Genomic DNA, 27464 nt, shown 5'->3' on the forward strand with positions numbered 1-27464 from the left:
AGGTTGATTTGCCTCAGGGCTGGCGGCTCCTCAGTACCCATGTCCAGTGGGTCTTCTTTTAATGGGTGATTTGCTTTCTTATTCTTTCTTTGGGTCCCCCCCTTTGTAATTGATCTTATCTGATATCTTGGCATCTCTTCTCTTTCACATTGTCTTCTTTTAGTTAATTAGATTTTTTTTTTTTGGTGCCAGTTGTGGGGCTTGAGCGCTGCCCCTGAGTTTTTTTTAATTTTTAATTAATTAATTAATTTTGATTTTGCTCAATGCTGGCGGCTCTGCCTCTTGAGTCACACCTCCACCTCTTGCTTTTTGGTCTCACAGACCTTCCTGGCCTAGGCTGGCTTTGAATATTGACCCTCAGATCTCAGCCTCCTGAGTGGCTGGTATTGCAGGTGTGAGCCACTGGTGCCCAACTTCTGTCTTTTCTAAGTGTGTGTGTGTGTGTGTGTGTGTGTGTGTGTGTGATTTCTCTATTCAACTATTCAATAAATACCTGCTACAGACAGATTTGCCAAACATGGGGTGACCACTGGGGCTGGACTCTGTTCTCTGCCTTCTAGCACTGTGGGAACAGAGTGCTTGGAGACCATCTCAGGGCCGGGTGAGATATCTCAGGAAGAGTGTGTGGGGAGAGAGGGATAGTCCATATTACAATTAATTTTTTTTTTTTTTTGCTGGTTGGGGCCTGAATTCTGGGCCTGGGCACTGTCCCTCAGTTCTTCAGCTCAAGGTTAGCACTCTACCACTTGAGCCACAGCGCCACTTCCAGCTTTTTTGCTTATGTGGTGCTGAGGAATTGAACCTAGGGCCTCAGGCATGCAAGGCAAGAACTCTACCACTGAGCCTCCTTCCCAGCCCACAATTGATTTTTTATTGTGATGATAAAGATGACGTGCAGAAGGGTGACAGTTACATCAGTTGGGTTGTGAGCTCGTTTTTCTGTGGACCATGTCTTCTCTTCCCTCGCTCTCTCCCCCAGTTTCTTCCTCCCGTCCCCATCCAGGAGTGGTAGAGTTCATTCTCCACGTGGTGTCCACTGAGGACCACGGCTGCCTTTGTTCACCCTCTGTCGCCTCATTTCTGTGCCTCCCCTTCCTTTGTTGTTGTTGGTTGTTTTCTGATGCAGATCCTGGGGCTTGAACTCAGGACCTGGATACTGTCTTTTGCTCAAGGCTAGTGCTTTATCATTTGAGCCACAGCCTCACTTCTGGCTTTTTGCTGGTGCCTTGGAGATAAGAGTCTCACAGAGTTTTTCTATCTAGGCTGGCTTTGACCCACGATCCTCCTGTCTCAGCCTTCTGAGCTCCTCAGGTGACAGGCCAGAGCCACATGTTCCCCACCCATATTTCAGTTTCCCCCTGAAGGATGAATTGCAGGAAAGGAGGAGAGAGTGGGTTCAGGAGGAGGAGGAAGGACACAGGGAGAAGGAGCTGGTGGAGGGCCCAGCCCTCCGTGTTCTGCACCCCCACTCAGGGAGACACATAACGAGGGGCACGTGCATGCATTCTCTGGCCAGCGGGAAGGGGGCCGGCTCCCTGATCTAGCCGCACCAGAGCTGTCCAGCTGAGGGGCTAGTGAAGGACACACGAAGCAAGCTTCCTCCCTGGCCACTGGCTTTCTTGCTGGCCAGGAGGAAGAAAGGGAAGCTGCTGGTTGACTCTCGGCCAAGACAGAGTTGGATGGGGGCCCAGGCCTGGCTGTTCACAGCGAGGGGCTGGCCTGGGCCCCTGTGTTTCTGGAGTGGTGAAGGCCGTGCCGTGCACACACTGGCCACTTTCACTGGGGGTGCAGAGCAGGCCGGGTGAGGGGTGTGGGGGGGATTGGACAGAAGGGGGGTGCCCAGGACAACCTCTGGGCGTGTCCCAATCCTGTAGCACTTCCTTCCTCAATGTGGACAGAGGAAGGGGCGGGGGCAGACCCCACGCACGGAAGCACCCAGCCCCTGGGGTTGTGGTTTGGACAGATGCCGCCCCCAAATTGATTTTTCACCTTCGAATCTCCACGCTGTGGTTTGCATTCGGAAAGACAATTCACAAACACGAAGCGAGGCTCAGCTGAAGATGTGCTCACTTGCTCTCCCCCCCCTCTCTAGCTCTCTCTTTCTCTCACTCACTCAATGGGTGGGTGCTTTCCTCCACTAGCTGGGCACCCAGCCCTTTTCACTTTAGCTGCTTTTATTCAGGTAGGGGACCTCAGATGGTGATCTTCCCATGCATACCTTTGGCATAGCTGGGATTACAGGTGCAAGCTCTCATACCTGGCCTTTAGCCTGAAGGCCAGATGTGGTACTCTGGGGCTGGAACTGTTGGGGATGAATTTTTAGGGGTCTCTGAAGGGCAGCGCCTGGAGGTAGAGGCACAAGACTATGCCTTTGAGGCCAGAGCAAGAGGGGAACTGAGGAGAGGCCAAGGTGGATCTATAGATGTCAGGCCTGGCTGGGGGTGGGAGGTGGACATGGTGGTCAGAATCCTTCACTGGACTTCCGGGTGTTGTAGGGGGGTGGGAGAGAGTTGTAGGTGAGAGCTTCCTTGGCCTTGAACTAGAGCCACAGCTCTACTTCCCACCTCTCTGCCGGCTCATTGGAGATAAAAGCACTTCCCTCCTCCCGTCTTCTGGGGCCCCATCAGGTCATGCGGATGTCAAAATAGAGGTTGGTGGAAGAGTAAAGAGGGGAAGGAGGAAGAGTGAGGAGGAAGAATAAGGAGCAGGAGAGGAAGAGGAGGAGAAAAAGAAAAAGAGAAGGAGGAATGAGGAGGAGGAAGAGCAAGGAGGAGGAGGAGGAAGCCTTAAGAGACACCTTTGCTCACCTGACTGTGGCTATAATCACTGATGGTTAGCCTGGCTGGCTTCGTCGTTTTTGCACAACCACCTTTTTTGGCTTCCTCCTTTCTGTGTTTTAAAATAAATGGGAACCCAGATGTACAGAGGTAGGAAAAAGAAAAAAAAGCCAATCAAGATCAAGATTTATGGATCTGTGTTCCTGAACAAAGCCCAGTGCATTCATTTATTTACCTATTTCTTTTCTGCTATTTTTCTTCTGGATGCCTGTTGGTGGAGGTGGGTTGGGGAGGAGTGGTAGTGAGTGTAATCTGGGTTTTCGGGTGTGTGTGGTAGGTTCTACAATATTCAGGGAAATCAAGTCACGCCTCATGGATCTGTGTTTTCAGACCTTGGCTGGTGGGCTCCACCTAGGCAGGGGCAGTGATCACAGACAGACTGAGTTACCATGGCTGGGAGTTCCTACCAGGCAGGCCAGGTGAGCCTCTGGAGTGTCAGAATGGGAGCCTTGCTTGTGTGTGTGTGTTTCTCCTTGTTAGAAACTCCAGGAATTGTTGATGAAACTCAAGGGTCATTATTTGTTTGATTTGCACCCACCTCTGCTGGAAATGACTTGAGAACAATTCCACTTTGGCCTACCTAGGGTTCTGGGCCGCAGGTGCCCTATCATAGGGAGGGGCACGTAGAATCTACTGGAGTGAGACGGAGACTAGACTTGAAGGGAGGGAAGGCCTTGCCGGTCTAGCTGTAGTCATGTAGGAGGAGGGCTGAACCAATTGCACCTGTGTTGGTCATTCGGTCTTCATCTAGCTTCATCCTTCTGTGTGGATGCTGTTTCCCCAAATTCCTCCAACTCCATTTCAAAGCTCTTCTCTCCTCTAGTTGCATCCCAAAGGGGGTGTCCGCTGCAATTCTTGATTGTTCTCCTCAGCTAGAAATAAGCTCTGAGCATGTCTGTCCTCGAACTCCTGTCCTCATCTCTGTTCCTAGCATTTTTCCTAAGTGGTTTTGGGGTCAGGTCTTATGAGGGTTTTTCACCCCTTCGTCATCCCAGGTCCTCTCTCTGTCCTTCCGTTTTCTGGAACAAACACGATCTTACTTCCTTAATCTTCCCGACCTCTTATTTATTTAGTTGGTCATGGGACTTGAACTCAGGGCCTGGGCGCTGTCCCTGAGCCTCCTTGTGCTCAAGGCTAGCACTCTACCACTTGAGCCACAGCGCCACTTCTGGTTTTCGAGTGGTTCATTGGAGATAAGAGTCTCACAGGGACTTTCTTGCTCATGCTGGCTTCGAACGATGATCCTCAGACCTCAGCCTTCTGAGTAGCTAGGATCACAGGCATGAGCCATTGGCGCCCAGCTGTTTTCTTTTAAAATTTATTCTGTGCCTATTTACAAAGGTGCTTTGGTTTCAAGAAGAAAAACCCAAGAAGGTTACTTCTGAAATACACACGATCCTTTCAAGAACCTTCTCCTGGAGTCTGTTTTGCCGGTGAATCCACATTTATTTACAGAAAGCAAGATGAGAGCACTTAAGGGAAAACACAAGTAGGTTTCTAGACATAGGGAACTTGAGATCATTAATGTTTTTGAAAAAATAAAAAAATAAAGGGTGGGGTGAAAGCTCTACAGGCCTTTGGTGTGAATCTGACTAGGATAGTCTCCCATTGGTACTTGTGACTGGTCTCTGCTGGTGGTGACTTCCGGCAGCTACGGTGCTGATGGGATAGATGTCCTTGGAGGCTCGTGGCTGGCCCTTGGCATTCTGTGTCAGGTTCATACGTGGAGGCCTCAGGAGACTGGCCTTGTGTGATTCTCGCTGCCCTTCAGAGGCACAGAGACAGGGGCTGCAGAACTTGGGGTGGCACTGATACCAGCCAGGTTTCCGAGTAGGTCTCCTGAGAGTTGAGCTCCTGGTGTGTGGCCTGCTGGGGGTGTAAGGCACGGTTTACATTGTAAGTGAAGGAACTCCTTATCCGCACTGGCTTTGGGACGTCCCCCAAAGTGCCCTTCTAGAGCCTTGTCTCTTCGCACATCACACAAGGCTGATTTGGTTCGAATGAATGACTAGAATTCCTGCAAAATAGCCCATTTCCAGGTTTTGATGTACTTTGTGGAGGACAAGAGGGCGGGAAATTGCCCCGCACGTGGTGATCCTGTTTCCCACAAGGCTGAGTTCTGGCCGCTGTCCTCTCCACCTTCCCCTTTCCTGCTGTACATATGTCCCCAGCGCCCCCCTGTGCATCTGGGAGACCGTCTACTCTCCTGCGCCTGTCTCTGCCTGCATTCTGTCTGTGTATTCGGACTCTATGTGGAGATTGACTGTGATTCTCCCTACTCAAGAATGGCCGGCGGGAGTGCTGTTTCAGTGATGGGTTTTTTAATCATTGTTGTTTTTAAAGGAGCTTTCCAGAAAGGATGTGAAGCCAGGTGTTGTCACTTTCTCCTATCATTCTAGCTACACCTGAGGCAGAGATTGGGAGGATGGAGTTTCTAGATCAGCTAGGGTAAAAAATTCAGGAGAATCCAGGTGCCTATTGCTCATGCCTGGAACCCCAGTTTCTCTGAAATTTGAGGATTGAGGTTCAAAACCAGCAGAGGCATAAAAATCCTCGAGACTCTTATTTCCAATGAACCACTAGAAAATCAGAAATGGAGCTGGGCTCAAGTGGTACAGCACTAGGTCTCTAGCAAAAGAGCTAAGGGACAGGTTTATGATCATTGTCTGAAAATCCATGGGATGGAATGGCTTCCTTGCTCACCCATGATCATAATAGGCTGAGGTCTCCCAAGTGTGTAGGTGGCAGTACAGAATTGTGTGGTGAGTTCAAGGCTGGTGCTGTACCACTTGAGCCACAGCACCACTTCTGGTTTTCTAGTGGTTCATTGGAGATCAGAGTTGCACAGACTTTCCTTCCCAGGCTGGCTTTGAGCCATGATCCTCAGATCTCAGCCTCCTGAGTCACTGGGATGACAGGTGTGAGCCACTAGTACCTGATGTATTATACCTGGTGTATATAATACACCTGCTGTATTATGAATGTATTTTGTTTTGAGATTTCTCCGATGCAGCCAGCAGCTTTGGCGGCATCTTGGATACATTTCATGTCTTGTCTCTCCCGATGTCTCTTAGAAGCATGTGGGTTCTTTGGCCAGTGGATGAGCTCAATACTTCTTGAGAACCTGTGGGACCCCTGGGTGTCTGTTTATTTAGAGGATGTGGCCCCTCCGTCCGCAGCCTCCCCTGCCAGCCGGGTTGGGGGGTCAGTGGCTGGCATCCAAAGAGAGCAGGATCTACGGGGTCATGCGTGTGGGGCAGTGCTATTTGGGTGTGGTGGGGGACTGGGACTGCCCTGCAAATGCAGAGCACAATCAGCCTGGGCGCCGTGTAGCAACCCCTCCCCCCCAGCCTGCCCCCCATCCAGACTGAACAAGACTCTGTTCTTTTGCTGGGAACATTTTTGAATTTCAACCTAGAGGAAGGGGCAGATGGGTCCCTGATAGTATGTCATCATCCCCTCCCCTCCGCTCCCCTCCCCTTCCTTTTCCTCTCCCCTCTTCCCCTTCCCTTCCTTTCCCTCCTTTTCCCTCCCCTTCTGTTCCCCTTCCCTCTCCCCTTCCCCCTCTCCCTCTCTCCTCTCTTCCCTCCCCTTCTTCTTTTCCTTCCTTGGAGACAGTGTGCCTGTATTTGCCCCAGAATATCATTCTTTATTCCTTTGCATTCAACACAGTTTGACATTTTGCATGATTGTCTGGGTACTAGTATTAGATGTCATCTTATCCTTCTCTAATAATAATTTTAACAACCAAAAGTCAATTGGTGTGTGTGTGTGTGTGTGTGTGTGTGTGTGTGTGTGTGTGTGTGTGTGTGTGTGTGAGTGTGAGTGTGTGTGTGTGTGTGTGTGATAGTACTGGGGCTTGAACTCAGGACCTCCTTTGCTCATGCTCAGATTTTTCTCTCCTGGCTGACACTCTACTACTTGAGCTATGCTTCCTGTCTCTAAAAAGTCAGTTTATTAAAGTGATACTTTAATAAATTAGTAATTAATTAAGTGGAGTAAAGGTACTCTACCATTTGAGCCATGTATCAAGTTCATTGTCGCATTTTTAAATTTATTGTGCTTGTCCTGGGCTTTGAACTCAGGGTCTGGGCGCTTTCCCTGCGCTATTTTTGCTGAAGGCTGGTGCTCTACCACTTGAGCCACAATTCTACTTCTGGCCTTTGGTGGTTCACTGGAGATCAGAGTCTCATGGACTTTCCTGCCCAGGCTGGTTTCAAACCTCGATCCTCAGCTCTCAGCCTCCTGAGTAGCTGGAATGACAGGTGTGAGCTGCCAGGTGCCTCCATTTTAATGGGGGGGGGTAATCTATTCTGAGATCTTGGCAGAACATGTAAGTCAGGGAGTCGCAGATGCTCATCTGGAACGTTCTCCATGTCCTCAGACTTCCTCCAAGGAAGTTTGTCTGCTGGTTCTCCATGGAGGTGACCTTTGGGCTGGCTCTTGGTTGGAGCTCTCTCCCTAGTGTCTGACTGGTTCAGCCACCCTCCCGTGAGGCTCCCCACTCCTGAGTATCGCCTCTGTGGCTACACGTGTTACTCTGGTATCTTTGCAATCGCTGGCCTAGTGCTCTTCAGGGAGGTCAGCCATGAGTCATATGCAGACGAGGCCCCAGGACCCCTCTGACTAGTGTCAGCGTGTCCATCGGGAGCTGAAGTAGAGTCGGCTTTCTCGTGCCTAAATAAATGCCGTACTTCCTGGGGGTAAAACTCATGTTATCTTGTGTCAAGTCCTGAACAGAGGATTTGGCCTGGGCTGAAGTGTGTGTGTGTGTGTGTGTGTGTGTGTGTGTGTGTGTGTGTGTGTGTGTGTGTGTCTGTGTCTGTGTCTGTGTGTGTGTCTGTGTGTCTGTGTGTGTGTCTCGGTGTGTGTGTGTCTGTGTGTGTGCTGGTCCTGGGGCTTGAACTCAGAGCCTAGGTGCTTTTCTGAGCTTTTTTACTAAAGACTAGTGCTCTACCACTTGAACCACTGCTCCACTTCTGACTTTTTGCTGGTTCATTGGAACTAAAGACTCCCATCAGACTTTCCTGCCCAGGCTGGCTTTGAACCACGGTCCTCAGATCTCAATCTTCTGAATGGCTAGAATTGATAGGTATGAGCCACTGGAGCCTGCCTCAGAACCCCACCTTTTATTTCAGTGTTCTCTCTGCTTCTCTGCCAAGGTGTACATTCTCCACAGGCATGGTCTAATGCTGTGTCCTTGTTCATAGGGATTTTGTTTAACATCACTTATGTGTTTATGTGTTGCAAGCTAGCTGGTATTCAAAGGACATTTAATGCCCACCTTTGCCTGCTTAGTGTTGGGAGAGCAGCAGGAGAAGGGGATGGAGCAGAGGTCCCAGCTGGGACTTTGGATGAGACCAAAATGTGGGTTGTGTTGGACTTTATCCCATGAGAAGATAGAAGCTGGGGTGGGGTCCTCAAATTGGGTAAAAATCTCTGACTGGGGGAAGACTCTCTTGATTTTTCAATTTGTTTTCCAATTTTTATTTTTATGTAGGTCATGGGGCTTGAACTCAGGGCCTGGGTGCTGCCCTTGAGCTCTGATTTGCTCAAGAGTAATGCTCTACCATTTGAGCCACAGCTCTACTTCTAGCTTTTTGTGGTTCATTGGGGATAAGAGTCTCACGGACTTCCCTGCCTGGGCTGGTTTCGAGCCACAATCCTCAGATCTCAGCCTCCTGAGTAGGTAGGAAGACAGGCGTGAGCTACCAGTGTGGAAAAGGAGAGGATGGGAGAGACCGTTGGGAAGACAAGCTAGAGCAGGGCCATGGGGATGGTGCCATCTGCCCAGGCCATGGGCAGCTTTGCCCTGGCTGCGGTGGGGGAAATGTCTGCCTGTGTCTGCTCTCTCAGGTCCCCAGTCCTCAGGGAGGTGAAGGCCTGCTTGTCTAGTGGAGCCTGGCTCACAGGTTTTCTGCTGGCTGGGCCAAGCTGTCAGCTCCCTCCTATTGGGAGATAAAGAGGAGAGGAAAGTCGTGCGGCCCACATTGGCATCACCCCGGGGCGAGGTTCGCATAGGGCACCACAGCCTCTCCTTGCTCAGGGAATGGCAAAGAGCCGTCTGCAGCCACTGCCGCCGCCTCCAGTGTAGAGAGCAGAGGACATGCAGGGACCCCCAGCTCTGCAAGGAGTGTGAAGGTGTGGGTGATCGGAAGGTTCTAGTTTCCAGATCTTTCCTTCCCGCCTGCCTGTCTTCCATTGCCAGAGACAGTGCCAGCCCTCCCCTCTCCCCTTTGTGGCTTTTTCTTACATGTCAAAAGAAGAGGGTGTCTCTCATTTACCTAGAATTTCACTACCTAGCTAGTCCCAAGGTGTTAATGCTCCTAAGGTCATAGAAAATGATAATAAGAAATACTGGTGTTAGAGGAAGCATGGTGTATGTGTGTGTATGTGTGTGTGTGTGTGTGCGTGCACGCATGCGTGTGTACACACATATGCACCAGTCTTGGGGCTTGAACTCAGGGCCTTGGCACTGTCCCTGAGCTTTTGTGGTGGTACTCTACCCCTTTGGGTCACAGGCCCCTTGACTGGACCCAAAAAACAAACAAACAAAAACCAAAGATTATCTGTGTATATTCTGGTTGTAAACAAGTGTCACATAATCCAATATTGGGCAAAATTAGATTTCTTTTTTTGGGGGGAGGGTTCCAATTGTGAGGCCTGAACTCTGGGCCTGGGTGCTGTCCCTCAGCTCTTCAGCTCAAGGCTAGCACTCTACCACTTGAGCCACAGTGCCACTTCTGGCTTTTTTTCTTTTTTGCTTATGTGGTGCTGAGGAATCGAACCCAGGGCCTCAGGCATGCAAGGCAAGCACTCTACCACCGAGCCACCTTCCCAGCCCCGTCCTTTGGAATTTTTTTAAATGGTTAAACATTTTTCATAGCTCGAATTCTATCTGTTGGAGATACCTCTTTGGAAAAATGTGGCTTCTTGGCAAAGATAAGTGCAGTAAACTCTAACTTTGTTCTTTCTATACTCCTGTCCTCTACCCTTTGGTCAAGCACCAGCTGCCGTTTGCCAGTCTAATCAATGCCATCATGGCCTTTTACCCAGAAAATATTTCAGCAGTAGTTGTACAGGCTCGGAAGCATTCTTATGAATATGTATGAATAAGTGTGAATAAGATATGCATAATGTAAATAAGTAGGTCACACATGAGGACCCCCTGCTTTGACTCCAGTTCTTTCATTTCTGTGTGGTCTTTTGCCTCTTGCTACCTCTTCTATCGTGGCTGGTAGGGCTATGATGACTGAACTTCTCTGCCAGGTGTTTCACAGTGACAGTCCTTTTCTGAGCTGTGGTACACATCCAGTCAGCTCTGTAAACTACTAAATCCTAGTGTCAACTTTGTCTGCATCATTAGTACTCTAAGAAAAAAGCAAATTGCTTTTGTAAAGTGAATATATATTCTTCATTGCTTAATTTTTATCTAGGTAAATGTAAGGACTTAAAATTCTTTGACGGGCTGGGAAGGTGGCTCAGTGGCAGAGCACTTGCCTTGCAAGCATGAGGCCCTGGGTTCGATTCCTCAGCACCACATAAGCAAAAAGAAAAAAGCCCGAAGTGGTGCTGTGGCTCAAGTGGTAGAGTGCTAGCCTTGAGCTGAAGAGCTAAGGGACAGCGCCCAGGCCTAGAGTTCAGGCCCCACTACTGAACCCAAAATAAATAAATAAATAAACAAACAAATAAATAATATTCTTTGAAAGCTTATCACTGAAAAGTAGCAACTGCTTTTATTTTGGTGAACAGTTTTCCACGTTGCTTGATATGTTCAAATAGAGATCTATGTGTGTACTTTTATTAAGTCAGTGAGCTGTAAACCCTCTGTACATCACCTTTATAATAACAATACAATTTTTTAAAGTTAATGATGCTTCCTATTTTCATACATAATTTTTTTCTTTTTGGCTCAATAGAGATAGATTTATCACATTAATGTTAAATGCCTGCATAGCAATTCACTCTTTCATATATTCTAATTTACTAAATATGACTCCTATGGTGGTTTTAGGTAATTGTCAGTTTTGGGTTTTTATAAGCAATGTTGTATAAACATTCTGAGTACTTGAAATAACTCTGTGTAATTACTCCTTAGATTAATTACTAGAAGTAAAATTTCCAAAAATGCTTTCAAAATAGTATAGACAAGTAAAGCTTGCAGTAAAGGTAGACTGAGGGGCTAGTGAATCTGGGTGATGTTGAATTTGGGGAAGGGAGGATTAAAAAATTTACTTTTCTGCAGGGAGCCTGTGGCTCACGCCTGTAATCCTAGCTATTCAAGAGGCTAAGATCAAAGCCAGCCTGAGCAGGAAAGTCCATGAGACTCTTATCTCCAATTCACTACCACAAAACCAGAATTGGCCCTGTGGCTCAAGTGGTAGAGCACTCACCTTGAGGTGAAGAGCTGAGGGACAGCACCCCGGCTAGAGTTCAAGGCCCAGAGTTCAAACCCCACTACCGACCACCCCCCCCTAAAAAAATAATTTTTTCCCTCACCTCCTCCTCACTGATTAAATTTTACTAACTTGATATCAAATAAATTTGTAAATCCTGAATGTTAACTGACAACTTGATGAAGGGCCTGAAAGAAATAGATAACAAGGTGGTAGCCTGGCATTTGAAATATACATGAATCCACAGTGATTAATCCGTTATCAGATAATCAGTGAATCTTCTAGAAAGTGAGAGAAGCAGACCATATTTGTACTTCCTATCCCAGCTCACTTACTTGCTAACTGTGTTCTCAATACTTGGTACTCATGGTTTAGAATTGTTTCCTGTTAAGTCTAGAAACTCAGGATAGCTACTTTGTGTAAAAGTGTGAAAAATACTTCTAAATTCCCATTCTTTCATTTGCTAGCTTATCTGTTTCCAGTCTTATCTGAAAATGACAAGGGGAAATAAACCTATTTATAAGCCAAGTGCAGTAGTACATGCCTATAAACCCACATGCTGTTATCCCAGCTACTGAGACTGTTGCAAAGTTTATGATATAGTCTCTTGTACCTGCTGTTTTGTCAGATGGCAAATGTATGTAAGCCATAGAACCAGTAATTAAATGATATATTAATTGCACTGTTCTGTAAAGTTACTTTTAGTAGCAAAATTTCTTAGATTTGAGTTAAAAAATCATATATTTTCAGTATCCCAATACTGAGTATATATGAAAGGTGGATTTTGTGTGTGTGTTTTTGTTTTTGTTTTTATCTGGCATAAGAGCTTGAACTCAGGGCCTAAGTGCTGTTCCTAAGCTTTCATGCTGAAGGCTAGTGCTCTATTACTTTGAGGCACAGCTCCACTTCCTGTTTTCTTGTGGTTAATGGGAGATAAGAGTCCCACAGACTTTCCTGCCGAGGCTGGCTTTGAACCATGGTCCTCAGATCTCAGCCTCTTGAGCAGCTAGGATTACAGGCACCTGGCCGAAGGTATTTTATGCTAAGAAAGCTGTTTTTGTTTTTGCTTTGGGTCTGGTTGTGGGGCCTGAACTCTGGGCCTGGGCACTGTCCCTCAGCTCTTCAGCTCAAGGCAAGTGCTCTACCACTCCAGCCACTGCGCCACTTCTGACCTTTTTTTTTCTGCTTATGTGGTGCTGAGGAAGCGAACACAGGGCCTCATGTATGCAAGGCAAGCGCTCTACCACTGAGCCACCTTCCCAGCCCAAGAAAACTGTTGAATAACAGTAGGTCCATTTGTTTTTACAAACAAAAGAAATTTCTGCTTTTATCATTTCTTATTTGTGATTATTAGACAGGTAAACTATCTGTGCCATATCTTTACTTTTTGTTGTTGTTGGTTGTGGGGCTTCAACTCTGGGCCTGGGCTCTGTTCCTGAGCTCTTTAGCTCAAGGATAGCCCTCTACCACTTGAGCCACAGCACCACTTCTCATTTTCTGGTGGTTTATTGGAGATAAGAGTCTCACTGAGTTTCCTGCCCCGGCTTGCTTTGAACGGTGACACTCATGTTTCAGCCTCCTGAGTAGCTAGGATTATAGGCATGAGCCATGAGCCAGGGTGTCTTGTATATCTTTACTTCTTAAAGTTATGGAATGAGTCTTTAAAAAATATATTTTTAATAGAAAGAGAAGTAACTTATTACTGTTTGTGTAATGCCTGTTTCCCTTCCTTTTAGTGTTCTAATATCGTTCTATAATGCTGAAGATGAGTCAAACATTCTCTTACCCAAGCTGCCCACATTACCAAAAAAGTAAGTATCAGAGTTGTATTTCTTTGGACTTAATCTTGCAGGTTAATCTGCTTTAAATATTGGTACATACTTCTCTCATGAGTATCATTTTACCTTTGTCTCTCCTTTCTCTCATTATAGCAGCACCTCAAAAATATTTAGGTAAAATATACTTTTTTGTTGTTTTCAAATAAAATAATGTTTTTTTTTAGTTGAAAGAACATGGTTGAAAGATGACTCAATTTATTTTTATATTGTAGTGAGGAGAATTCTGATGAAATTATTAAACGCTTGGGAGATGTCAGGTAAATCTAATTTAAATAAGTCACTTTTCATATTGGAGGAACATTTCCAAATTTTCAGGAGCAAATCTTTTGTTATGTTATCTCATTGTAGACACGCTGTGTCTTCAAATAATAGATGTCACCGTCTTGCTGTTTTTACTGTGTGCTCGTTCTTTGTTTCGTGTGTTAGCAGTAATGCAGTATACTTGTTTTTAATAAGTAAAAGGGGATAGTACTAGAATTTTTAAAATTTCAATTTTAATTATCCAAGTTCTTCATTGTGTCATATCCATAATAAAACTGTTTTGTTATTGGCTGTATGTGAATACAATTATTAGTATGTTATGTTACTATAAATGCTTAATGTTAGCTATAAGAAATATATATTGTTCTTTGGAAACAAAAGAAATGGCCTGCTGTGATTGAATATTGAGAGTTGCTGTGTTTGCTTAGTGTATCAGTTTTCCCCACAGAGGAATTTTAGCACTCAGATTAGATTAAAGCAGTAACAATTGATATTTTGGCTAAAAAAACCACAGTCATCTAAAAGAGAGAAGAGGAACCAGCAGGAGGGAGAAAGGAAAAAGAGATGGTGAGGGAAGGTGAATATATATGTATGACAATACCAGCATGAAGCCCTACAGAAACTTAGGAAGGAATAGATAGGGAGGAAGGATAGTTAAGAAAGAGTAATATAGATTAGGAGTAAATTTGATCAAAGTGTATTATATTCATGTTGTAAATATCACAGTGTAACACTTTTGTACTATAAGTTCATGCTAATTATTTTTTAAAGATAGTGTAGAAATAAAATCCACAAATATAAAAAACACCCACAATCATCTGTGTTGTTCACTGGTTCTCTGCTTGTTACATTTTTTTATTAGATTAAATATTCTTGTCCTTGGAGGAAGCTCTGGATTTATTGAGCTTTATGCTTATGGGATGTTCAAAATTGCTCGAGTCACAGGAGTGAGTTTTTCTTTTAGGTTTCCTGTATTATTTCTCTTAAAATATAGTGGCTAGTTTACTTATGGAATAAGAATAACATAGTAAGTTTTATTTTTATTTTTTCAGTTTCAATTTGTTTTTAAATAATTAGAGGATTTTTTAAGCTAAAATAATGATATTACTATAGAGATGAGAAACTTTTGGTGGAATTACTCATGCTTTTTCCTTTAATGAAAAGATTGATCTGATCCACTTGACTGTGATTTAACTGGAGCCTAATGAAAGCTATCGGAAGCCACTCTTTGTTGAGTACTGAGTCTCCTACTACTGCTAAATCAGTCTTCTCCAGAGCCTTTTTCATCTCGCTCTCACAATTCCCCAAGGTGTAGAAAATATCATAGCCTTCAGGGAATTTGTTCATCAACCTTTGATGTGCAACTGTTGATGGGATTGGGATCAGAAGTTTTAATGTTTATAGGTCTTTGTGACTAGGAGGAGCCCTTTACCTGCTTTACCTACCTTTACCTGCTACATGAGTATAGCTGAAACCAGAAGTGTGTGTCACAGCTTTCTAAAGTTGTGTATAAATTGTTGCTTCCAGTATTACAAAGTGCACCCTAGCAGTGATACCACATGTATGAGGGTGTGTGATTATTTTGCAGATTGCTGGCACTTGTCTTGCATTGTGTCTATCAAGTGATTTGAAATCATTATCAGTGGTCGCAGAGGTTTCCACTGGTGATGCTTCAAAGGTTTCATACTTTCAGCTATGTAATTGTAGAGATTAAGAATATGTTTTAGTTTTTCAGTTGTTTTTTAGGGTGGTTGGTGCTGAGAGTTGACAGGACGTACGAGCATGCTGTCCACCACTGAGCTGGGTCCCCACCTCTGTGGGTTTGTATCTATATCTCACTGTATTCTAATGGGCAGCAAAATAAAACATCTCCGTGGAGTTTCTAAATTGTACATATTGAATGCTGTTGTAGTACTATTATTTTCCACATAAAAACAATGTTTTGATGATCTACAAATTGGTTCCTATAACAGAATTACTTGGTTTTGAGCATTTTCTTGGGACTCAGTTATTAGTAATAATAAGGGCTGATATTCATCATTTATTATATGCCAAACCCTTAGTGCCTTAAACACAACAACATATGGATAGGCACTGTTATTATACCTGAAGAAAGTACTGGACACATACAAAAGCTCATAATTGGAAAGTGATACTAGGCAGTCTGCATTCAGGTTCTGTGCCTTTTTTCTCCTTCTAATGAGAGGAAGGCTTGCTTTGTAATCCAGACTGGCCTAGAACTTCAGGTTCTCCTGCTTTAGCCTCCCAAGTGTTGGGATTACAGGTGTGCACCATTAGGCTCTAAACATGCTTTTTGTGTAAAACATTTAAGTATTGGTGAGGGCTCTTTTATTGTGTGTAGCATACATAATAAGATTAGGAAACTGTTTGGGCTCCTGTTATTTAGATTGTACCTTTGCTTTGCCAAGAAAACTTCCCCAGTGTTTCCTCTGAAAATCCTATATGTTTATCCTAAGTATGTGTGAATTTTCAAACAAAGTAGAACAAAAGGATAGAAGATGTGAGGACTGCTTAGTGTCTTCAATAGCATGCTGTTCAGTGTTCCAGAGCACCCTAGACATAGAATTCACAACAATGGTAGTACACATTTGTGTCTTAAGGCTGAGCAACTGTGATCACCAGGCTGTATTTGTGCTATAATAGAGCAGCTCTTTTTTTTCTGTGAAATTTGTAAAAGTTTTTTTTTTTGTTTTTTTTTTTTTTTTTTTTTTTTTTTTTGTCCTGGGGCTTGAACTCAGGGCTTGGGCACTGTCCCTGAGCTTCTTTTGCTCAAGGCTGACATTCTACTACTTGAGCTACAGTGCCATTTTTGGCTTTTTCTGTTTATGTGGTACTGAGGAATCAAATCTAGGGCTTCATGCATGCTAAGCAAGCACTCTACAACTAAGCAACATTCCCAGCTAGTAATAGATTTTTTTTTAATGACAACTTCTGTGCGATACAACTGGTAAGGGATATTTTCTTTGTTTTTACCAGTAGTATTTTAATGCCTTTTGATGCCTTCCCTTGGTTCTGATGCCTCCAACTTGGTTATGTTTCAAAGGGGACAGAATTATGATTTGGTCTTCCTGATACTTAGTTACATCTTTGCTCCTCTTTAAGTTAGAGGATGCACACGTGTGCGCATGCACATGTGTGTGTATGTGTGTGTGTGTGTGTGTGTTTTACAGGAACAATTTATCTTTAAAAAAGTAAATACATCTGATTATGACTCAATTTATTCTTGTTTTTCAGCTTGAAACCAATCTGCTCTACTCCTTCTTACATGAAGTAACTCAGATGGCCAGGAAGTTTATTCACATTTCAGCTCTGTTGCAGGTATTTATTCATCACTTGCTTTCTAGTAGTATCTACTGTAACATTTGTAATTTTATTTTTTAAAACTGACGTCAGTTGGATGTCTATTCTGCTAATCTTACAATATTTATTAAAGCCAGAAAAAGTAATTTAATTAATCTACTCATCCAATCCTATCACCTCCAAATGAAAGGGAAAAAATAGTCAATCTTTTAAATGTTCCTGTTAATGTTACTTATACTTTATTGCAAATAAAATAGTCTTTTTATGATTTTAGGTTTTGATCATAACAAAGATACCCCAAATTAGTAGATAATTTTGTAGGTTAGCAGTTTGGACTAAACTCAGCCAGAAAGTTGTGGTGATCTGTACCTGGTATGGCTCATATCACCCAGCTTGATCATGCAAGCTGATATGTGTTCCTGGCTGAAGTGGCTTTGCCTCTGCCCTGCATCCCTCATCTTCTAGCCAGCTAGTCCTGTGCTGTTTCTAGGGTAGTGGCAGCAAAGGTTTCAAGAGTACACATTGAGGGATGGGAATGTGTCTCAGTGGTAGAATGCTTGCCTCACATGCATGAAACCCTGGGTTCGATTCCTCAGTACCATGTACACAAAAAAGGCTAGAACTGGAGCAGTGGCTTAAGTGGCAGAGTGATAGTCTTGAACAAAAGAAGCTCAGGGACAGTTGCCCAGGCCAAGTTCAAGCTCAGGACTAGCAAAAAATTAAATAAATAAGAGTGTAAGTTGAACTGTGGTTGGTGGGACACTTCTATAATCCAGCAATTGGGAGGCTCAGGCAAGAGTATTATAATATCAACTTGAGTTATATAGCAAGCTTGGGCTATATAACAAGATCCTGTCTCCCTCTCCGTCCCCTCAAAAAAAAGTGCAAGTCAAGATGTATAAACAACTTGAAAGCCCTGGCCTCAGCAGTGTTTTTTCTGCTATGTTCAGTTAGAGCAAGTTATAGGGCAGCCAGGTGCAAGGTGAGGAGAATAAGTCAGGATAGAAGAACTGTAAAGAATTCAGGCCATTTTTTTCATTATTGTTCTACCACAGCCATTAATTTACTTGATGGCAAATGTAACTAGGTGTCGAAATCTTTTAAGGGTCCTCTGACAGTTTAATAGTTGAACAAATTAACATTTTGACAGTGTAATAAAACACAGCTTAAATAATAAAATGTAAAAGATGTTTGTTTTACTAGGTATAGAAATGTTCTTTTGAAATGAAGGAAGGGGTAACACTGTGCAAAAAAGAAATGTACTCATTACCTTTCTTATGTAACTGTAACCCCTCTGTATATTACCTTTACAATAAAATTTAAGTATAAAAAAAGTTCCTTTCTAAAGTTCTAAGAATCATTGATTCTTTGGTAAAAATAGTTGTTACCAAACAGTTAGACCCTGGTGGCTTACACCTGTAATCCTAGCTACTTAAGAGGCTCAGATCTTAGGATCATGGTTCAAGGCCAGCCCAGGCAGTAAAGTCTATGAGACTTTTAGCTCCATTTAACCACCAGAAAATAGGAGGTAGCACTGTGGTTCAAGGTGGTAAGGAGCTAGCCTTGAGCAAAAGAGCTCAGGGACAGTCCCCAGACCACAAGTTCAAGCCCCACAATTGGAAAAAAAAAAAAAAAGAAGTTACCAAAGGTTAGCTATGGTCTTCTCTTTTCCTTTGGCTTAACTAAGTTAATTAGGGTGGTTGAAAGTAAGTTCTGGATTTTTTGTGACCTTAAATAGCACATATTAGGTAGAATGTGGGTTTAAAATATTTTTTTCTTTTTGCTAATAGTATATAAATTTGTCACTGACATGTATGTGTGAAGTATGGGAAGAAATACTGATGCAGATGGATTCTCGTCTCACTAAGTTTGTGCAGGTAATGTAACTGATATTTCCTGTGGAAAGAGTTTAAAAGTCTATTTGCTTTATATGCTATATGAGAAAGGTCAGTTTAATTTATGAAATATTAAGACCATAATTTCTTCAGACAGCTTGGCCTAATGACTATTTTCACAGAAAATATTTGCAAAAAGGAGTCTATATTAGGTTTTGTTACTATAACAAAGTACCTGAACTTGGGTAATGTATACAGAAAAGAGGTTTATGTATCTTCCAGTTTTGTAGACTAGAAGTCCCAGATTGTGTGGCTCTGTTATTTTCTTCCTCTGGGAGATGGCATCTTGGCAGAGGGATCACTTTGTGACGCAGGAACCAGAAAGTGGAGAAGGGTGGTCTTGCTCTTTTAGAATAACTCACTCTGCAGGATCTAACCAGGTTCCTATGAGAACTACATTTTCTTCACATAGCAGCACCCTCAGTGACCTAACCACCTCCCAGTATGCCTTACCTCTTAAAGATTCCACTACCTCAGCAGCATCATAATACATGAACCGTTGGGGGACAAACCATATCAGATCCATAGCTGACTCTTCCACCATTGGAACAACTTAATGCAGTGGGTGTGCTTTGGGAATGAGGAAGCTATTGAAACAGCTGACTGGTTGTCTCCAGTCACTGAACCTCAGATATTTCCTGTATATAAGGGCTTGAGAGAAGACAGAGGAAAGAACAGTGAGTAGATGTACTTTATAAGCTGCAAAACATGTACCACATATTTCTTTTTATTTTATCTAGGAAAAGAACATAACCACATCAGTACAGGATGAATTTATGCACTTGCTGTTGTGGGGGAAGGCAAGGTAATAAACTCTTCCTTTTCCTCCCTTCTCCCCCGATTGGTTGTAGGGCTTGAACTCAGGGCCTATGTGCTGTCCTTAAGATCTTTTCGCTCTACCACTTTGAGCCACATCCCTGCTTCCAGTTTTTTGAGTGGTTAACTGGAAATAAGACTCTCACAGAGACTTCTCTGTTTGGGCTGTCTTTTTTTTTCTGTACTGGAGCCTGAACTCTGGGCCTAGGCTCTGTCCCTGAGCTCTTCAGCTCAAGGCTAGCACTCTACCACTTGAGCCACAGCGACACTTCAGGCCTTTTCTGCTTATGTAATGCTGAGGAATCCAACCCAGGGCCTCATGCATGCAAGGCAAGCACTCTACCACTGAGCCCAGCCCTGTCTGGGCTGTCTTTGAATCACAATCCTTAGATATCAACCTCCTGAGTAGCTAGGATTATAGGCATGAGCCACTGATGCCCTGTTTCACCTCTCTCTCCCCTTTTTAAATCAATTGATTTTAAAAGTAAATAAAAATGAATAATTCATTTGTCCAAATGAAATAGAAAATTCTGGTATAAAAAGAGTATTAGGAGTATAGATCTCCAGGTTTTTTGATACACCCTTTTGGGTTAATGTGATCATTTTGTACAGAAATTTTAGTTTTTATGTTGCCAAACTAAACTTTTTCTTTTTGGTATCTTAGAACTTTCCCCATCTTAAGCGCATGAAAAGGTTAATCTGTATTTACTTCTGGAATTATTTTTTATGGTTTTCATTTATTCCCTCCAGTGTTTCAGATGTGATTTTCATGGTGCTTTGTGGAAACCTCTGCCATCCTTTTCCTAAATGCTTACATTGGTACAATATGGCTTAGTGAGCATTGCCCTTTGCCTTACTAAGCCAAGTCCTTTTTAATATGCAGTGTATCCTCATGTGTACTTAAGTGTGTTAGGGTTATTTTTTTGTTTCTTTTTGTATACAAAAGAAAGTTGTATTTTTTTAAGAAAGTTTTATTTTTGTTGGGAGTAGTTTTACTTTGTTCCAAAATCTTGTTTTTTTCTTTGAAATCTATGATTTTAAGCAATGTGTACAGATTTTAGATGGAGAAATGACTAAAACATCCTTTTACATTGTAGTGCTGAACTTCAGCCCCTTTTGGTGAACCAGCTAACTGTAAAGGTGCTGTTAAAGTCATCATATTCCAGTATTCAGAAGTTGGTTATAAGTCATTTGCAGAGGTATAAAGATGATGGACATTGCTTTGGTCTTTCTGAAAATTTACCTTTATTGTCTGGCATTTTCTTCTGGAATCTTTCCTAGCTGAATTTTTTTTTTTTTGTCAGTCATGGGGCTTGAACTTTGGGCCTGGGCACTGTCCCTCAGCTCTTCAGCTCAAGGAGAGTTTTCTACCACTTGAGCTACAGTGCCACTACCCTGAAAATTTTTTAATAATAATTTTTAGTGAGATTAAGTGATTATATAAATGTCACAAATTTCATAGTACTGTAGGATAGTGATATTTTGTTAAAATCACAAACACATTTTAACCTTTGCAAGGCAAATTGTCATTATCTTGGTCTATAAAGTTTGTGAATTCTATGAGCTTTGACAATATTTCTTCTGCTTTGGGTGATAAATATATTTCTTTCCTTTTGCTTAGTGTTAGCTGTTCCCTCTTTCCCTCTCATCCCTCCCTCCCTTGAGTTCTTTAGTTCATTTTCATCAATGCCCAGTGTAGCTGATGGGTTCCTCTGTTGTATTTTTTCACCTGTTTCCCTCTGATTCCATGCCCTCCTCCTAGCTTCCCTTAGATGTGTGCACATATATACCCCATATGAGGTCAAGAACATGGAGTCATTTAGAAATTATATGGCAGATTAAGTAGATGTCCTTTGTTTCTTGAGTCCTGTTTACTTTGTCGTATTTCCTTGCGTTTTGGATTTTAACATCCTCATATCAGGAAGAACATGTGCTATTTGTCTTTCTGCTCTTGTCTTACCTCACTCACACTGATTCATTTTAGTTCCATCCATTTCTCTGCATCTGGGTTGTTTCTATATCTTGGCTATTGATTGTGAATAGTGCCTAGCTGAAATTTTTGCATTGGCATTTGAAGGGGAATCTTGGCACACTCAAGGGTAAAGATTATTTCTGCTTCATGAAATAATTTTTCACTATCTTTTCACCAAGCAAGTCTCCCATCTGGATCCCCCCACTATACTATAAGGTATATTTTGAAATAGGGCATATATTCCTTTTTTTGTTCCACAGAGAAAATTGAGTATGTTGTATATTTTATCTTGTAAAACATATTGTGTATTTTTCATTCAACACCCTAGAATTTTGTTCTGAGTCTCATTTTACCAGGATGAAACTGAATTAGTTATATGGATGGCCCAAAGATAGTACATGGCAGAGCCACAATTCCTTTTAGTGTTCCAGGTCTCGTGTTGTTCCTATCCGTAGCTGCTTGAGTGACAGTTTTACAAGCGGATGCTGAATGTTCAGTTTAAATTTGTATACAGCCCGTTATGTAATGCCTTCTGCACTGGTCTTTCTATACTTTGTTCCACAAATGTCTGGTCTTTTTACTCTTCTTTTTCCTTTTCTTGCAATGCTCTGGGTCAAAACCAGGGTCTTGTATATGCTGGGCAAGGATTCTACTAGTGAGCTATATCCTCATCCCTGTAGAATGTGTATTCCTCAGTAAATCCAATAGAATACCTCTCACAGATGCTCCTGTTCCCTTCTTTTTGATCAGTCCCCATATTTTTTCACCAGTCCCCATATTAACTCATATTACACTTATACCCTTGTCCTATGCATTCCCCTCAAGGTATTTATGGCCATTGGGAAGATTACACTGTATGATTGTGTGGTTGAGACCTGTCTCCCCTGTTATGCTGTAATTTCTGTGGTCACAAGGACCTGATTCTTGTCAGCTTTCTGTCCCTAGCATCTAGCACAATGTCTGACACAAAGTTGGATCTCAAAAACTATTTGTTTAGTATCGGATAGATATGGGTGAACAAGATTGCCTACTGGCTCTCTTTAAAGTGCCAAGATTGGGGCTAAGGGGTAGCTTAGTGGTTGAGCACTTGCTAGCTTATGCAAGGCCCTAGCTTCATCCCTAGCATTGCGCCTCCCCTCAGATAGTGCCAGGACTGTGAAACACAATTTGTTCATATAAAATTTAATCGTATTGTCATGTATATTCATTTCAGTAGATGATAGCCAGATGATTGTGCTTATGTTTATAGAACTAGAGATACAATTTTTTTAATGGCAAGAAAATTAAATAGTTACCTTAAATTTTTATTTCTGAAAAATTGGAACTGTCTACCACTGCCTACCACCCTGACTAAGTAATGATACTATGTCTCCTGTGACTAAGTAATGATACTATGTCTCCTGTTGTGCTAGTGGCTCAGAGTCTTTATTGTATTATTTGAGTGAACTGAAAGGAATGGCTTCATGGAAGCAAAAATACAAACCCCTTGGACTGGATGCTATGGGAATTGAAGGTAGTGATTTAATTTCTCAACAGAATATATTAGGTATAGTTTACTTATTTAACAAGGACTATTTCTTTATATTTTTTATTTCCTTTTAGATGCTATTGATTGTGAATATTTACATTTGAAATTAATAAGAACCTTACACACATACCTGTAATCCCAGTGCTTGGTATGCTAAGGCAAAAGGATTGTAAGTTTATTTAATCATACAAAGAGTTTCAAGTCTATGAAATTTAACTTTGATTCAGTTTTTAATCTATTTATATTTGGCTAGTATGTCCAGTACAGTAAGATACAGTTTAGGAATACATTTTACTTTCTCTTTCTGTTGAGCTGTTTTTCTTTTCTTTTCTTTCTTTCTTTTTTTTTTTTGGTGCCAGTCTCAGAACTTAAACTCAATTCCTGAGTGCTGTCCCTGAGCTTTTTTTCTCAAGGCTAGCATTCTACCATTTGCTCCATTTCTGGCTTTTGGTGATTAGTTGGAGTTTATGAATCTCCTGGATTTTCCTGTGTGGGCTGTCTTTGAACTGCAGGCCTCAGATCTCAGCCACCTGAGTGTCTAGGATGAGGCGTGAACCGCCACAGCACCAAGCTTCTCAGACTCTCTTGTCATTCCTGGCTGTTGGCTCTTTGAGCTTTCTGCACTTGGCTTCTCCTGGAGAACTTTGTCACTCACCAGTATTCAGTACTTCTGAAACTAGTTTTAAGTTGTTCTTTACTCTTTATTTTTCTAAGTTTATAATACATATGCTTCCTCCTGTTCACTGTCATTATGATTGGGCTCTAGAAAGTGAAAACCCCAGCACTTGCTCAGAAGACAAAGTGAGAGGAGAAATGACATTGCTTTTCCTGTGTTTTGGAATATTTTTGGAATTTACATTTGCTGAGAGCAAATATGATATACTAAGTTTTCTAGGATTACCTCTCACGATGAATAGAAAGTATTTAACTTCTTGATCCTCTTAAGTAGAAAAAATGTCACTACGAAGGGTTACAGATGGAGGAACAGAGCAGTGGGGGAGGGCTTTAGTGTGGTCTGGTTGTGTTAGGTAGGGGTGAAGGTATTAGTTAGGTAGAACACAGAAAACTTTGTTTTTCACTGGTGCTGCAAGAGAATGTTAGTTACCTTACTTGATAACATAGGAGTGCTGCAATCTTTGATTTCCTAGTAGGGTGATTGATACTGATCCACCTCTCAGTGATATTATGAAACATAAAAAAAAATACTTGTACTGCTGGGAATGTAGCTCACTGGCACACTGTTGTCTAGTATGCACAGGCTCCCGGTTCAGGTCTTAGGACCTCAAGGAAAATCAGTACAGGTATTATTTGCTTACTGTAATTATCACATAGAAGTAAACTTAAAGAGTTTATAAAAATTGAACTCATCTCTGTATTCAGAAAGTTCACCAAAATGAAAATGAGTTTGATTTATAATACTTAACGTTTTTTCATTTGTGTCAAATCCAAGAGAGTTCAATTTTTGAGACCTCATTTATTTGTTGGACTAAAAGATTAGTTTCATAAAATGATGTCCAGTGGTATCAGACATTGTGACATAACATAAGTTTATAGTAGTAACTTCCTCTTGGAGTCAGTTTTTTTTTTTTTTTTTTACTGATTAGTAATTTTTTAACAAAAAATGTGGGAAAATTTTTTCCTCACTTACTTGCAGAGTTAGGAAAAGAATTCATATGTCACAGAATGCTGGGAAAGATTCAGTTTTTTGGAAACACAGTTACAACCAGATAGTATCATTTATTTGCTTAATTTTTGAAAGAATCGAGATGTGTTTTGTTTTTGATTGCCTTAATTTTAGGAATGTAATAATGTTTGGCTTGTAAAATCTGCTCTTCTAAGGGCTTAAATCCTGACAAGACAAAGAAGAACAGTAAGGTTTATTTTACTCTGTGACAGTTGAACAGTACTACATGAACTGCACATGACTTTTTTTTTCTGATTTGTTTATCTTTTCAGAGTTATAGACATTAGTATAAAGAATTTCAAGGCATTTTTCCAGTGGCTTTCTGTGGGTAAGTTAACTTTAACATTGTTGTTTTAACACTTTTGAAAACTGTGGAAATACATCTTAGATTTGAATTAGTCTGTTAAAATTTCAAATACTTATAAAATAGTATAATGAGCCTCCTTGTTTCCTTCTTTCACCCAGCTTCAACTGTTGTCCATCTATGGCAGTCCTATTTCACCTACTCCATGATTCCCCCATAGAAGTATTAAAGCTAATTTGTAACACCTGTGCCCCTTACACTCACTAGTACAGTGATCCCTTACCTATCTTGGGAGTTAAGTTCCAGACAACCCCGTGATAAGTGAAAATCCCATGCTCTATTGTGGTTCATTTATTGCTCTGGAAAGTAACTACCTGATAGGTGAGGGATCACTATTTCTGGTTTGTTTCGTTTTGTTTTTTAACCCTGGGATGCAATGAAGCTACAATACAGCGAGGGACAACTGCATTTCCTTAGGTTAAAATTTAATGTTTGAGCCCTTGCTATATATTGGGCACGGGTATAAGATTTTCAAAAAGCCCTTCAGTAGCTTGTGTTACATTTTACACTCTGTTCTTCAGTCTCTAGAGCTGTGTGGTCCATGGTGGTAACCACTAACTAGCCTGTGGCTGTTGAATTGATGGAAATCATCTAAAATTACACATTTAGTTATGTAGTCAGGCTAGCCTCTTTGAAGTTCCTAGGACTCACAGATGATCACTGACAGCACAGAACTGGGATCTTGCTATTACATTTTCATGGGCAGTGGTGCCCTTGCTAAGTGGTACACAGACTTCTTTAGGACTTTCTTTGTAATGCCACTACGTCTTTGCCATTGGGTAGGCAGTTTAATTAACAAATACCTGTTGACTTCACATGAGATGGTTTGATCACCACTCTGAGGTACTTGCATTTTTTTAGGCCCATTTATACTGCTATTTTTGTGAAGTATATTCTTTAAATAATGAAACAAACATTTCTCTCCAACATATGCAACATTTAGTTTTATGTCTCATATTTGTTAAAATTTAGAGTGAAATACAAGATAAATTCCTTTTGATATGCTAATACTGCAAAGTGTCCAAATGTTCAGTTCTAATATTACAAAAGCAGACTTTATGCTTATCACTCTACTATAGTTACTTTTGTTTAAAACCTGAATGTGATCTTAAGTTACTTGAATTCTTGGTTGGATATTTTTGTTTGTTTCCTTTTTTTCAACTATATGATTGATAGTTGGAATAGGGAACTGGAGTTTTTTCAGGCTAGCTTGTTGCAGATCTGAGTTTTAATTAGAATAAATTGCAATATTAAAAGTAGGACTTTAGAAATCCTTTCTCTGATGGGATTAGTGGTTTAGTTTTACTTATAATTATTGCGTGCTCTAACTAAGCATCAGCAGTAGAAGAGCAGTGAGTAACGGCTCAGTTCTTATCTCCAGAATGTGACACTGTTGTCACCCTGGCTTTGTCACTGACACAAGGTTATAACTTTGTTGTCTTTTTTTTTGTAAAATGTAATTTCCATGAAGGCATTTTTACTGCTCTGTCCCCAGCAGCATAATCAATAAGGTTTTGTTTGGGGTGAGGACCAACAATCCTGAATATATTTTAGATCCTGATTAAGTCAGATTTTAGTTCATACTAAATTGTTCAAAGAGAAAGTTTTTTGTAGTAAAAAGAAACTGTTCAAATGGAAAATTTAGTTCAGTAAACCTCATTTGGTCTTTGAGGTATATCTGTAATAAAAATTACATTTCAAGATAATTTTTAACTTTGTATTTCCAGCCATGTTGAGAATGACCGAAGACCATGTGCTTCCTGAGCTGAATAAGGTATGCACAGAAGTACTTATGGCCAGCCCTGTGTGTCAGCAGGTTCCATCTCAGTAGATTCAACCAACCACCAATGAAAAATATTCTGAAAATAATGCATCTGTTCCAAACATATGTACTTGTTTTTCTCTTTACTATTCCTTACACAATACAACAATAGTTATTTACATCGTATTAGGTGTTACAAGCACTCTAAATGGGATTTAAAGTGTACAGGAGGATGTGTTTTCTTATATAAAGATCTTGAGCACCTGAGGATTGTGTTATCTGTGGGGGTCTTAGAACCAATCTCTCAGATAACAGGGGACACCTGTGTAATTTCCTTACCTATTGTCCTGATTGAGCTCAGCCTTGCTCATGGTTTTGGTACTCTTACAGAGTTAGATAACAGGACGTTGGTCTTGTTATCTAAATAAATTTGAGTGGTTGCATAATATTTTCATCTCGCGGAATACTGTTACGGATATTTGAATTTACAATTTTCATGTTTGAATGAGGTTGTATAATTCTTACAACATAGCATCCTTATACTCTTTAACTGCCTTAAGTCTTTTTATTATTGTGAAAATATTGTACAGAGGGGGTTACAATTACATGGGCAAGATAATGAGTACACTTCTTATCAAGCATTGTAGCCTCCTCCTTTGTTTCCCCTTCCCATCCCCGCTCCCCCACTTAACCCTCCTCCCCCCCCCACCAAAGTTGTAAAGTTCGTTTTCGACATATGACTTGTACATCTCATTTTTTTTAGTCCAGTCGTGGGGCCTGAACTCTGGGC

At 41.7% G+C, this 27464-nt stretch overlaps 1 protein-coding gene across 1 annotated transcript in view; it reads left to right on the plus strand.

Moving 5' to 3' along the window:
* Positions 1–27464, plus strand: part of LOC138833192 (anaphase-promoting complex subunit 4-like) — a gene marked incomplete at its 3' end in the record, with an annotated part of 33824 nt that overhangs the window by 3018 nt on the left and 3342 nt on the right. The window contains exons 2-9 of the mRNA XM_070031559.1: positions 12970–13044; positions 13165–13185; positions 13284–13328; positions 16588–16671; positions 18444–18530; positions 19289–19353; positions 24821–24876; positions 26640–26686. Of these exons, the coding sequence (XP_069887660.1) occupies positions 16633–16671; positions 18444–18530; positions 19289–19353; positions 24821–24876; positions 26640–26686 (294 nt within the window). The remainder of the gene's footprint in view (positions 1–12969; positions 13045–13164; positions 13186–13283; positions 13329–16587; positions 16672–18443; positions 18531–19288; positions 19354–24820; positions 24877–26639; positions 26687–27464) is intronic.

Source organism: Dipodomys merriami, unplaced genomic scaffold (genome assembly GCF_024711535.1).
Source record: "Dipodomys merriami isolate MVZ:Mamm:240054 unplaced genomic scaffold, mDipMer1.0.p SCAF_2016, whole genome shotgun sequence".
NCBI classification, from domain to species: Eukaryota; Metazoa; Chordata; class Mammalia; order Rodentia; family Heteromyidae; genus Dipodomys; species Dipodomys merriami.